The sequence below is a fragment of the Nycticebus coucang genome, chromosome 11 (genome assembly GCF_027406575.1).
Source record: "Nycticebus coucang isolate mNycCou1 chromosome 11, mNycCou1.pri, whole genome shotgun sequence".
Lineage (NCBI taxonomy): Eukaryota > Metazoa > Chordata > Mammalia > Primates > Lorisidae > Nycticebus > Nycticebus coucang.
Genome location: NC_069790.1, coordinates 125160704 through 125174421, shown reverse-complemented (window position 1 = coordinate 125174421; position 13718 = coordinate 125160704). Strand labels below are relative to the sequence as shown.

Here is a 13718-nt window from a genome sequence, read left to right as displayed (position 1 = left end):
TTGCTTTCACGTTCTTAAAGAATACTACAAGTAGCCACTCCAAGCTCCCCCATATTTTTCTTCCTTAAACTAAAAGGATAGTAGGTGCTGCTCACTTCCCCAGGGGTACAGTACTCGATCCTTGCAACCGCTCCTCTTGGGTGAAGAGCTGATCCTCATTTTACCAGTGAGGAAACTGGGATTCATTCAAGCCAGGTAACCACAGTTACAAAGATGGACAATGTAAACCAAGAAGCAGACACTTCAAAGATGATGACATTTCCCCTAAACCAGCACATGCTGCCTCACTTCCTTCTTCCTGTGTTTCATCACGAAGAACGGCTTTAGGTGACTAGTAAGTCCACACTGAGTAAACATGCTCTATTTTTATAGCTGCTCTATTACTACTTGAATAGTGTTTGGGATGTTTTGGTAATAAGCAAAATTATCATTTAACAAGGTTGACTGTTTAGTTCGTTAAAGTTAAATACTTAAAAATAGTTTTCTAGGAAATGAGCAAATAATGAATTTTTCTAAGTAATAAAAAGAGCCACCCTATCAAATACAATTCTTTAAATAGACTACTTGCATAACTAATTTTCAGGGAGGCTCATTTTAGAAGCAATATCTGCTGATACCTAACACTGTTTATAAACAGCACTGATTGGTTCTCTTTATAATCTCACCAACAAATCCAGACAATAAAATATGAATGGGAAAAAAATAGAGATTCGCATATATAGGGATTGATTAACCTTACAACCTCTTTCAATTTCAAATTCCCCTAATATCTTCCTCTCAATGTTTTAAATATAAAATCTGATTTTGTTTGATTCACACAGAAATGTTCATGGGTGTATTCATAGCACACGGCAAGTCAAAGCTATTCTTAACTAAGACACACACTCCTCTACTTCCCTAGGCCAGCAGCTGTGTGTGACTCTACAGCCACACACAAGGCCACGCCACTCAAGTTCTAGAAGAGGGATGATGGAAGCCCCGCCACCCAGGCCAGTGTCCACAGCTGAGAGTACTCACCAATCACAAGGCTTTCCCATACACCTAAGTTCCTTCCCAACACACCCTCTGTCAGTCACTGCTGATCCGGTGGAGTTCAGCAAGTAAAACGCAACCTAATCAACATCCTTATTCTAGACACCCCTAGTAAAAATTTTCTAAATCAATCTTGACGGCTATATACTTATAAGAAACAGTAAAATATTATCCCTAATCAAGAAATTAATAACCCTATAGGGAAAAAAGTAGATAAAAGAGCTATTACAAATAAGTGATTTTCATGGAAAATTCCTTTGTTTTTTCTATTTATTATATTTTAAAATTACCATGATTTTGGAATTAGGTTTGATATAAAACTGTATTTTTTTAGTGATCATTGCTACTTGGTATATCCAAAAAGCCTGTGTTTATAGCTTTCCTCCTTTCTTCCTCAATTTATAGTATGAATTGTATACAACCATTAGCATTGTTACAGTTACATAGACCACAGCATTTGTTATACGGTTCACTGTAATTAAAGCAAGTGATGAGAATTACCTAACTATAAGTAAGACTACATGGTAGAAGAAGGAAATAAGTATTCTATAGATCACTTATTTACGGGACAATCTCCAGAATCTACCCATGGTATAACTCTTCGTATTTTAGAGCACTGAATTTATCTAGAGTACAAAACTGCTATTCCTGTGCCTTACTGAAAATGATCTGAAATGGGCACTGATCAAAAGTAAGCGAAAGAATTAAGGCATGCTCCAATTGAAAGCATGTGGTACGATCATGAATTCCATTTAGAATTCTATTATTCCTTTTTTTTTTTTTGGAGACAAGAGTCTCATTTTGTCACCCTCAGTAGAGTGCCGTTGCATCACAGCTCACCGCAACCTCCAGCTCCTGGGCTTAGGTGATCCTCCTGCCTCAGCCTCCCGAGTAGCTGGGACTACAGGCGCCCACCACAATGCCCGGCTATTTTTTATTGCAGTTTGGCCAGGGCTGGGTTTGAACCCACCACCCTTGGTATATGGGGCCAGCGCCTTACCCACTGAGCCACAGGCGCCACCCAGGGGAAACTGTCTTTAAAACAGAAGACAGGAAGTGGTCTGGAACAAAGTGTGAGCGTGTGTGCGCACGCGCACACACGCCACAGTGCTCACTTCACCCACAGTACCTCATCAACTCTAAAGCTATAAATTACGTCTTGTGTAAAGAAAGTTTTATTTTTAAAACAAATTTGATGGTTCTATCACTAATAAGAGAAGCTAAACCTGAGAAATGCCTAACTTAGGGACTGTCACACTGGGTCTTTCATCAATACTCAACTGACACAACACAGGCCAGCTAGAAGTGCAGTCAGTGCCAAAGAGTCACACTGTGGTCACCGTGGACATGGCCCTAAAATTGCAATACTGTATTTTTATTGTCCCTTTTGTTTATACATCTTTACATGCACAAATGCCACTGTGTTCCAAGGGCCTGCAGTATTCACTGCAGTAACGCTCTACACAAGTTTGTAGCCTGGGAACAGTAGGCCCCAGCCACACGGCACAGGTGTACAGCAGGCTACACCACCTGGGTTTGTGTGAGCAAACTCTACGACATTCTATCTATCGACAAAGAAACTGCCTAACGACACATTTCTCAGAGCACAGCTTGGTAGCTAAGTGATGCATTACTGTAGAATTTAAATGGTAATTCTTTTTTTTTGCAGTTTTTTTGGCTGGGGCTGGGTTTGAACCCACCACCTCCAGCATATGGGGCCAGCGCCCTACCCCGTTGAGCCACAGGCGCTGCCCTAAATGGTAATTCTTATACCAACTTCAAGTAGATAGAGATTCTTCTTCAGAAAGGTGCTCTGGAGATTAGGACGTTAAGACAGACTCAAAGAGGTACTCATAAACTTGCCAACTTACCCCACCTGACAGCTTAATCACCCTGACCTTGGAGCTGACGTGGGGCCCATCTCCACCACCGCTGTTTGTCCTGTGTGTCACAGTCCTTTTCCCTCCAGGCTTCATGTCCTGGAGACGACCATGACTGGAGGCCCCCCGGGCAGCCTCCTCCGCGTCTGCAGGTGTCATCTGGGGTGCTCTGTGCAGGGGCTGCGTCTGGCACGGAGGGGCTGCTCTCGCCTGTCTCAGGTGTCTCAGTGGTCTCACCTGCTGCCCTTGATACGGCATGGTGGCACCAGATGCTATCAAGTTCGATGTTTTGGGCTGCACATTTGAAACAGTGACATCTTGGTTTTTAACAAGAAGTCTGTTCTTCACGTTCTGTCTGACCTGAGCACCCGGAAAGGGCAGCAGTGGGTTACCATTGGTGGGAGAGGGTGACGATGCCTGCTCCTCCTGCTCTGCCGGGGGTGGTGGGGCGTAGGGCGGCGGCTGCTGCTGCTGCTGCTGCTGCTGTGCCAGTCTCTCTAGTAACTCCTTCTTCCGGGCACCAGCCTGCTGCTGCCGCCGTAACTCCTTCTGTTTAAGGATTTCTTCTCTTAGGCGTTTCTGTTCTTCTATCTTTAAGCGATATAACCTTGTTTCCTCATCTTCATCAGGAAACTAAAATGGAAAATATACATAGTTCAATCTGCCATGAGAGGCCGTAGACTGCAATCACCATCTCAGGTGCTCTGTACAGTGGCTGTGTCTATTTTAGCAAACTAAGAAACCACAATTTCCAAAAAACCTTTAATTCAGCATTTGAAGTCACCATTCAAAATCTATTTAAAGACTTTAAGTCCTTCCTCTAGGGAGGGAAAAAAATTCCACAGCTGAAGCTAATTTGGAAAATCTTATCAGAATATTAAAAATGAAATAATATAAATTTCTACTCATTTACAAGTTTAAAACCAATTAAACCCTTCATTTAAGATATCAAAATGTGTTCCTAACAGGGATGGCAGCAGTAGGAGGCCTGCTGTCACACAGGTTTTATCTGGCTCTTCCCTGACAAACCAACAAAAGGTGGGGTATAAATGACCTGAAAGGCCCTGATTAGAACTATTGATTTTTTGTACAGAATTTTCAGCTTGATCTCAAACTCATTTGTCACAGAATAATTGGTTATAATGAACAGCACAAGTCAATGTCTCTGACCTTGAACTCATGCACTCTCCTCAGAATCAAAATGTTGCCAATTGCAGTATCGGAATATTAATGATATATAAGGAATGCCTTTAATATTCCAGCCCCAAACATTCTGAAAGTGTATCAGGAAAAAAAAAAAAAGAAATCTTTGAAAAACTCTAGTAACTTTCATGAAAAGCATCCAATAAGGAAAGTTTATAAAAAGTTAGGCATTTTTAAAAAATTGTAATAATGTTCTTCAAAATCTTCCATATCCACAAACCCTTAATAAAAGCAAGGATTTAAACTAAAATCCAGCTGTTTAACGATATTCTCTACCCTGAATAAATCTTCAGAATTAGGAAATTAAGACAAAAATATGACTGAGGACACAGCTGGTGCTTGTGGAGCTTGGGCACCTGAGCCAGCCTTGCACAAGGTTGGCTCATCATGGGGAAGCTGTTCCAGCACACTCATCATTTAACTCCAAGTCTAGGCAGATTTCAGACCACAAATGAGAAGGCGGCAAAGTGCTGTTATACTGGCAGGCAAACAGAGCAAGAAGTAAGTAACATGGGCGTGTGTGTGTGTGTATGTGTATATGTGTGTGTGTGTGTGTGCGTGCGCGCGCGCTATGCACATATCACCAGCGAGGGGGCACCGCCCTACATGCAGGATTGTTGCAAGCCATCAGGATTTCCTCCCAAACAATCAAGAGAGTTAAAATGTGTCTAGAAGGTAGATAGGAATACTTGAATTTTCGTCTGACAGATTCATCCTCTATCATGTCATTATCACTTTGTGTGAGCATAAGAAAATAAGTCACATTTGGTAAGGAAAACAGTCTGTAATCCTAGCACTCTGGGAGGCTGAGGCAGGTAGAGTGCTTGAGCTCAGGAGTTCAAGACCAGCTGAGCCAGAGTGAGACCCTGTCTCTAAAAATAGCCAGGGGTTGTGGTGGGCTCCTACAATCCCAGCTACTCAGGAAGCTGAGCCAGCAGGATCGCTGGAGCCCAAGAGTTTGAGGTTGCTGTGAGCTGTGACGCCACAGCACTGCCATGGCACTCTACCAAGGGCAACAAAGTGAGAATAAATAAATAAATATAAAAAATATATATAATCCTGGTTTCATTTATGTACACAGAAAATTAAAAGAAAACCAATTAAGATATTCAACTTACACTACCGCGACCTGCAAGTTCCATTTCACTTATAAAGTATCTATTTAAAATAATTTTATGCAAGAATTCTTTACAAATCCACATAAACCAACTATTATGAAAGGAACTGACTGCCAGATGTGGCTAGCAGTATGGCTGAAAGGCCACTGTTACTATACTGAGTGGTGTGTACATGACTTAATTTTTCTCAATCAAATCACTTAGAAGCAAGAGATATGAATGAAAAGCATGACAAATTTTTTTATAAGCTATGCCAATACAGTTTGTAAATCTACATTATTTTTTCATATATGTATTTTAAACCTTAAAAAAACACCCTTCTTCTACTAAGAATTTAATTAAATGCTAACTCAGTATTATGTTTACACTTCTGATTTGGTACACGTTATATCATAACTGCTACAATAATTTATTAGAGAAAATTTGACTGAAAAAATATTTTTAACTTGTTTTATAAAATTAAGAAAGCATGACTAGCCTAAATTCTTACCTTTGAAGTCCTCATGAACTATTCCATGTCAGTAAGCTAATTCTAGTCCTGCCACATCCAAACACAAACACTGCCCTGTCACAGCTCTCACTAGAGAAGGAAACCAAGGCTGGGTTCCTTCCTGAAGGCCACCATGGAAAGCCACATAAAATACATACATTCACTACTTATACTCGCAACATTCTATATCTACCTAAAAACCAGCAATATCATACATAATTCAAAACCACCCTCCCTACTAGAATCTTAAAGAGCAACAGAAAAATTGGTTCACTATTTAGGATTTGACAGTGCACAATAAGCTAAAATCACAGAAACCAAACAGCGTGTGTTAGGCCCAGCAGATACAGCCCACAGGCCAAATTTGGCCTGACACTGGCTTCTTAACAACAGCTTCAGTGGGGCACAGGCATGTTCATCCACATAAAGATGTTAGAAGCACTAAGTAATTTTATATTATAAGCAACTGAGAGAAGAGGTGGGCAAAAGACTAAAATAAGCTGAATTTGGGACAACTAGAAATTGAGACTGGGAAAAATGAATCAGGGAACAGCTACTAAGTTAACATATTGTTGACTGGCAAATTTACACAGATACTGCCCATGTCACCAGGTAACTTGTGACTGGCAACTTTACACAGATACTGCCCATGTCACCAGGTAACTTGCGACCGGTCGGCAATGTGTTAAGAATTGTACATAAAGGTTTAATAACCAGAATCCACAAGAGAACTCAAACGTATTAGCAAGAAAAGAACAAGTGATCCCATTTCAGGCTGGGCAAGGGGCTTGAAGAGAAACTTCTCTGAAGAAGACAGGCGCACGGCCTTCAGACATATGAAAAAATGCTCATCTGGGCGGCGCCTGTGGCTCAGCGAGTAGGGCGCCGGCCCCACATGCCGAGGGTGGCGGGTTCAAACCCAGCCCTGGTCAAACTGCAACAACAACAAAAAATAGCCGGGCGTTGTGGCGGGCGCCTGTAGTCCCAGCTACTAGGGAGGCTGAGGCAAGAGAATCGCGGAAGCCCAGGAGTTAGAGGTTGCTGTGAGCCGTGTGACGCCACGGCACTCTACCTGAGGGCAGTACAGTGAGACTCTGTCTCTACAAAAAAAAAAAAGAAAAAATGCTCATCATCCTTAATCATCAGAGAAATGCAAATCAAAACTACTTTGAGATATCATCTAACTCCAGTAAGATTAGCCCATATCATAAAATCCCAAGGCCAGAGATGTTGGTATGGATGTGGAGAAAAGGGAACACTTCTACACTACTGGTAGGAATACAAATTAATACATTCCTTTTGGAAAGATGTTTGGAGAACACTTAGAGATCTAAAAATAGACCTGCCATTCGATCCTACAATTCCTCTACTAGGTATATATCCAGAAGACAAAAAAAAAAGAAAATCACATTATAAGAAAGATATTTGTACCAGAATGTTTATTGCAGCCCAATTCATAATTGCTACATCATGGAAGAAGCTCAAGTGCCCATCGATCCATGAATGGATCAATAAATTGTGGTATATGTACACCATGGAATATTATGCAGCCTTAAAGAAAGATGGAGACTTTACCTCTTTCATGTTTACATTGATGGAGCTGGAACATATTCTTCTTAGCAAAGTATCTCAAGAATGGAAGAAAAAGTATCCAATGTACTCAGCCCTACTATGAAACTAATTTATGGCTTTCACATGAAAGCTATAACCCAGTTATAACCTAAGAATACGGGGAAAGGGGAAAGGGGAAAGGGAAGGAAGGGAAGGAGAGGGGAAGGAGGATGGGCAAAGGGAGGGTAATTGGTGGGACCACATCTACAGTGCATCTTACAAGGGTACATGTGAAACTTACTAAATGTAGAATATAAATGTCTTAACATACTAACTAAGAAAATGCCAGGAAGGCTATGTTAACCAGTTTGATGAAAATATTTCAAATTGTCGGGCGGCGCCTGTGGCTCAAGGAGTAGGGCACCAGTCCCATATGCCAGAGGTGGTGGGTTCAAACCCAGCCCCGGCCAAAAAAAAAAAAAAAAAAGAAAATATTTCAAATTGTATATAAAACCAGTACATGGTGCCTCATAATTGCATTAATGTATATAGCTATGATTAAAAAAAAAAAAAGAAGAATTGTACATATTGTTCATGAACTGCCTTTGTGCAAAAATAGCAGAATTGAGTATTTATAGCAGACAGTTGGACTACAAAATTGGAAATATCTACAAAATATTTAGGCCCTTCACAGAAAAAGTTTGCTGAGCCCTGGTATACAATGATTCTACATAATACAACTCTGATGTCGTAAACTGTCACAATTCAAGTGTTTCGTTTATAAACATGGCTAAAAAAGAACCGACTAAAAAAAAATTGGAAGATTTTGTGAATAACTTAGTAAAAGAGTGACCTAGGAGGTGTAACCTGACTCTTAGGCCTCCTGCGCAAGACGAGGTGTCTTTTAATCAGGGAAAGTCCTTACCTCTGGTTCCATCTTTGCTTCTTCTTTGGTTTGAGCCGCAGGGCTGACTGGCTTGACTTTAGCTTCAGTCTTCCCCTGCGAGCTCCGGGAAGCCAGCACAGCGCTCGAGGGTGGTGCCGAGCTAACGACAGGTTTCACTTGAGCCGAGGGTGTGGAGGAGCAGCGACTGCCACTCATCTCCAGGACGTGTGACGGTGCTACGGGTAACTCACGCAAATTACTGTTTCTTGGAGCAGTTGGCTGCATCTGCTGCATGGGCCGCTTGGTTACATTCTGAGAAGTTGCATTCTATCAAAAGAAGAAAAATTCTAATTATAATTAGAAACTGGGCAGAAGAAATATTAAAAGGCACATTATTAAATAGAAGTATTAAAAAAATCATTCTAATTAGTAAAATGATTTCTCTCGACTAATCCTTTTTTCAGGCATAAATGCTCCCTGGCATATGCAGCAGTTATGTTCACCACTAAGGAAGCCAATCTGGGAAGTACCCCGTTTCCCTGAAAATAAGACATCCTCCGAAAATAAGACCTACTCACAGGAAAGATAAGACGTCCCCTGAAAATAAGACCTAGTGCATCTTTGGGAACACACCTTAATATACAACACTGTCTTATTTTGGGGAAACAGGGTATTAGTATTACACTTGCCTGCAGATGGGCCCCCTCTGTAGAAATTGTACCAGGTGATCTTCAGCTGGTGCTTTCAGGATGGGGAATGAGATTTTTAACAGAATTGGTAGGAACCAAAAAAAGCGCTCTACCTGCCACACAGCACAGGGATTGATGGTGCTATTTTATCCTAAAAAAATGATTCTCTGAAAAAGAAAGGTGCCAGGCAGGTTCATCTGAGAGGAGTGTCTTGGTCATATTCATCCCAGGGATTCTTAGAGAGAAGCACCACTCGGAGGGGTCACAGCGCAGGAGACAATGTGGTAGGGCAGGGGCAGGCCCACAGGTCAAACGCGTGCTGGCACAAGGCACATGAGAACGGCACATCGTGATTCTAACTGATGAAACCCAGCTGATAAAGTGCCTTCTTCTCAGATCTAGAAATCCTTTCATATTGTTTATATCATTTTAGTCACATTACTTTATGACTAAAACAGGCAAGTATCAGGAAAATTAAGATTCAAATACCTAAGTGACATGCTGAAAGTTTGCAGATTAAAGGGGACAGTCCCAAAAAAGAATCTTGCAGACTAGAACCTGACCTGTAAACCACACCGTATCTCCTCCTGAAAAACTAAATTACAAAAGCCTCATCTGTGACTACTGAGCAGAGCATGGGCAGTGTCCGCTGCCTTCTACCTCAGAGCCGCACATTACTTCCCGTCTCTTCTGACGCAAGCCGTACGCTGATGGCGCTTGAGAATGTGGCCCCACAAATAAATGCATGCTAATTTCACTCAACTGAAGGGAAGGAATTTATCTCTTCTGCTTCCTGCTGTGTTTCCAGGAACAAGAGTAGTGCCTGGCAGGAGGATAACTGATACATTCCTGGATTCACTGCCCAGAGAAACAATCTAGGCATCTAAAAGTAAGCCACTGGCAAAGATAGAACATACTTTTGGGTAGTAGTCACTCTAAGGTTAGTTATGTGTCTGTTAATTAATAACATCTATCACTATAGAAATATCTAGATACTAAGACACGAAAGGGGTAAGTAAATTTCTGTAGTCAAGAAAATTTCTGAACTGTTTTTAAAATATGAATTCACTTTAGAAAATGTACTGCTAAGTACTTTATAAATTTAAATCAGACCTGGAAAATATTCTTAACTCACAATTTACGCCCCTAAATTTCTGTAAGGTGAGACAGGACACAGACACTGGATACATACATGCCTCAGGCCCTGGCGCTGGGGGCACTGCACCCGACTGCTGTTTGGCTGGGGCTGAGCGGTCTGCACGTGAGGCCTGAACTGCGGCTGGGCCATGGGCATCAGAGGCGGGGGTGGCACGGAAAGGTGGTGGTGCTGCTGCGGCTGGTGCTGTGGGGGAGGCTGGTGCTGGGGCGGGGGCTGGTGCGGGGGCTGGTGCTGGTGGTGGGGGGGCTGCTGCTGAGCTGGCTGCTGCTGGGGCTGGGGCTGCGGCTGGTGCGGAGGAGGCAGTGGGGGATGCAAAGGACCCTTCCGTGGCAAAGGAAAGAGAAGGGTTTGTCAATAGATACACCAAGTATATTCCACATCAAGCACATTTCCTGAAAAACCTCAACATAAGAAAGAAACTTTAAGTGGTATCCAAATTCACCTTAGAGTTGTTGATGAAGGTAACACTATCTTTAATGCAATAAGCAGCCAAAAGCTACTACCTTAAATTTTATATTTCAATCTAGTAATCCTAGGAAATTATTCTAAGGGAATAACTAAGTATGCAAACAAACTTATAACCTCAAGTATGTTCCCTAAAGCACTATGAAACCAAAGGACTGAAACCAAAATACACATGTGCAAATAGCAATACCATGAGGTGTAACCCTGTGCAGCGTTCTGACATGCTGCCATAAAGCCAAGTCACGGACACAAAAAGATCATAATGATATGTTAACGGGGGAAAAAAGCATGGTCTGTGTTCTTCAAACAGGCTGAAAAACTATGCACCAAAATGTTAGTGGTGTTTCTAAATATTAAGATTATTTAACTTCCTTTTCTTATACTTAACTATATTCTAATATTTCTGCAGTGCAGATTTTTATAAAAAGAAAAATTTTAACATTTTTACCTCCCTTTAACATCGTAAATGATACACATTTTCCATTTTCAATTTAGACACACATTCTACGTGTTTCTAAATAGTTTGACTCAAGTATACCATTGCTATGTTATTTTAATAATAAACCTAAAAATTTAAGAAGAAATATTCTGGATAAGAGAGATGTTAAGGACGTTTACTCAAAGTCAACCCATAAAGCACAGACCATCAGCAGAGGGCACTCTGGAGTCTCTGAAATAGTGAGCCAAGAGCAACATCCCCCTCCACGTACCACTGTCTACTATAGGGACGTAATCTGACCAAGTATTTTATTTTCACTGATAAACCTTTCAAGAAATCTTGCAAAGATGAGCAAATGTATTGTCAAAACATGCCTTAATTTAATTAGCAGTACATCTTAAAAAAAAATCCTAATAGTGACATCCTTTTAATTACCTCCCAAAAGGACAATTATTTTCTTTCCCATTTCTCTTAGTATTAAGGACATAAAACAGTATTGTCAAAAAAAGTTGTCTTTAATGAACAGTACACTTAAGACTAAAACCCTTACCTTTTAAATAAGCCCACATTAGTAGACCAGAATAAAAATGTGAATAAAACACTGAGACTCAGATGTGCACAGACATTCCCCTCAAGGTTCGCAGGACACATACCTGCAGGTTGGGCTGCGCGTGCGTGGGCAGGAACGGCTGTCCCGGGCCAGGAAGGAAGGGCTGTCTGGGAGGGATGAAAGGCCGTGTGGGTGCTGACCCTGGCTGGCTAAAGTGCAGAATCCCCACTGGACCTGGAGGCTGCAGGGCTGGTCTCACAGGCCTCTCTCTTGGGAACACTGGCTGCTGCCCTTGCTGACTGAATGCTGGTCCCGGCTGAGTAAATGGTAAGGGACTCGGAGTAGGGACAGGGTGGCTGCTGTTAAGAAGTGTGGGAGGAGGTGGCGGAGGAGGGGGACTTCGCTGTTCCAAAAAAAGATGACTCGGAAACCTTGGCTCGCCTGAAACTGAAGAGTGGTACAACAACATTACCTTCCAGTTAGAAAGAGCTTCTTCTTAGAAAAGCAGTCTGATGTTGTCTCTCACTGTGGACACATGCTACAAGTGGGAGCAAGAAAGCCTACATCTGGGCTTTTATAGACTGCTTCATTTGTCACCTTCTGTAAATGATTTCTTTGCTATATAAAATTTTCACATTTCGTATACCAACAATGCATACTTTAGCACCTGAGATGACAGAGCTGCTACGGTACAAAAACCTGATTTCCTTAAGGTTTTGTTATTAACAAAATCTCCAATGGGGAGTTAGCTCAGGTTCAAGAAACAAACGTCTTTAGGCACATCACCTGACCGTGTCTACTGCAGACTCCCCACCATTCTGCCTCCGCCTACCTCCTAAGAAGAAGGGGTCTCGCTCCTGAGGCGGGGGTGGGGCTCTCCACTGGTCCTGGAGAGGAAGTCGGGGCGGCTGGCTAAAGCTGTTGGGAACAGGTCCTGGGGTGTGCTGTGGAAATTCTGGGGGGCCCTAAAGAACGACAGAAAAATGGGGTGGAAGACAGCAAAAAACCTGTTATTTTCAGAAATGTATACCTAGATCCAAGTTTTCCTCTGAAATGTCAAGTAATTTATCTTCTGTAGTCATTTTCTCTCCACACACACAGCTAGTATCACATAATGACAGGGATACAGTCCAACAAATGGATCATTAAGTGACTTTATCACTTAACCCAGGCCACACTCAACCCCAGAGTGGCCCACTGTGCAGACCTAGGCTACGTGCATAGACTATTGCTCCCAGACTATAAACAAGCATAGTGCATTGCTGGACAGAATATCCTACCCTGGCAAGTGTAACACAGGGTTAAGTATCTGTGTATGTGAACATATGGAAACACAGCAAGGCTACAGTGAAAATGCGGTATGATGATCTCACAGGACCACTGTTGTATGTGTAGGCTATCCACTGCTGACCATACGCCCTTATGTTATGCACAACTGAACACAGAGAAATATAAAAACTTGTATATCATAAAACAGGTGATTCTGCCACAATGAACTCAAAATACAGCATCTAGAGATTCAGTGTCCTAATATTATTACAGCACCACTAGAATATTATTTTTAAGCTTACTGAAATCCATGCAATTACTGACCTTCTTTCCCATTAATCCAAAAGACTAAACGCCTACTCTGAATGGTTATGACATTTATCTTCTCAAAGATGCTATTCTTTGCTATCTATTTAACACAACCATAAGCTACAGCTCTGGAGCTGCTTTACGTCAAAAAAAGGAGGAAAAATTCAATTTGTACCATAATAAAAAATCAGCAATCTGACATAAAAAATGTGAAATGTTTTAGAAACAAAATTACTACCAAAAAATTACAGTTGGATTCCTTTGAATAAAAAATTAACATTTTTCAAAAACTACATGTTACTAACAAAACTCTATAAAAACAAACCAAAATTACTTCATTTTCAATTTGCCTTTCAAGTATTCTTAGATATTTTTTAAATTACTGTATTTACATAATCAGCAGCATTTAAAGAAATACTTTCACTGTTCCTAAAACAAAATTTACTATTAACTATCATTGAATTAATTTTCATTTCACAGCACCTCATTCTTTGGAACTGAGCCAGTATTTCTCAACTTTAAAAGTCACAATTCTTTCTCATAAATTTAAAATCTCAATGCCTTGTCTGTCATTTTGTTACTAATACAATTAGCTATTCCTCTAAATGCGACATTTTATAACAATAAAAATGCTTTTCAAACTCCATTTTCCTTTCCTTTAGAAGCCTGCTCTACTCA

At 41.2% G+C, this 13718-nt stretch overlaps 1 protein-coding gene across 7 annotated transcripts in view; it reads right to left on the bottom strand.

Annotated features, from left to right (window-relative positions):
- RBM33 (RNA binding motif protein 33) overlaps window positions 1–13718 on the bottom strand; it is a 122681-nt gene that overhangs the window by 27132 nt on the left and 81831 nt on the right. For 5 of the 7 annotated variants that reach the window (XM_053608881.1, XM_053608882.1, XM_053608884.1 and 2 more), the window contains 5 exons: window positions 12295–12427; window positions 11566–11909; window positions 10042–10329; window positions 8200–8487; window positions 2904–3545 (listed from right to left, as the gene is read on the bottom strand). In XM_053608881.1, coding sequence (XP_053464856.1) covers window positions 2904–3545; window positions 8200–8487; window positions 10042–10329; window positions 11566–11909; window positions 12295–12427 — 1695 coding nt within the window. The remainder of the gene's footprint in view (window positions 1–2903; window positions 3546–8199; window positions 8488–10041; window positions 10330–11565; window positions 11910–12294; window positions 12428–13718) is intronic. The other 2 variants (XM_053608883.1, XM_053608885.1) reach the window with 2 other exon arrangements.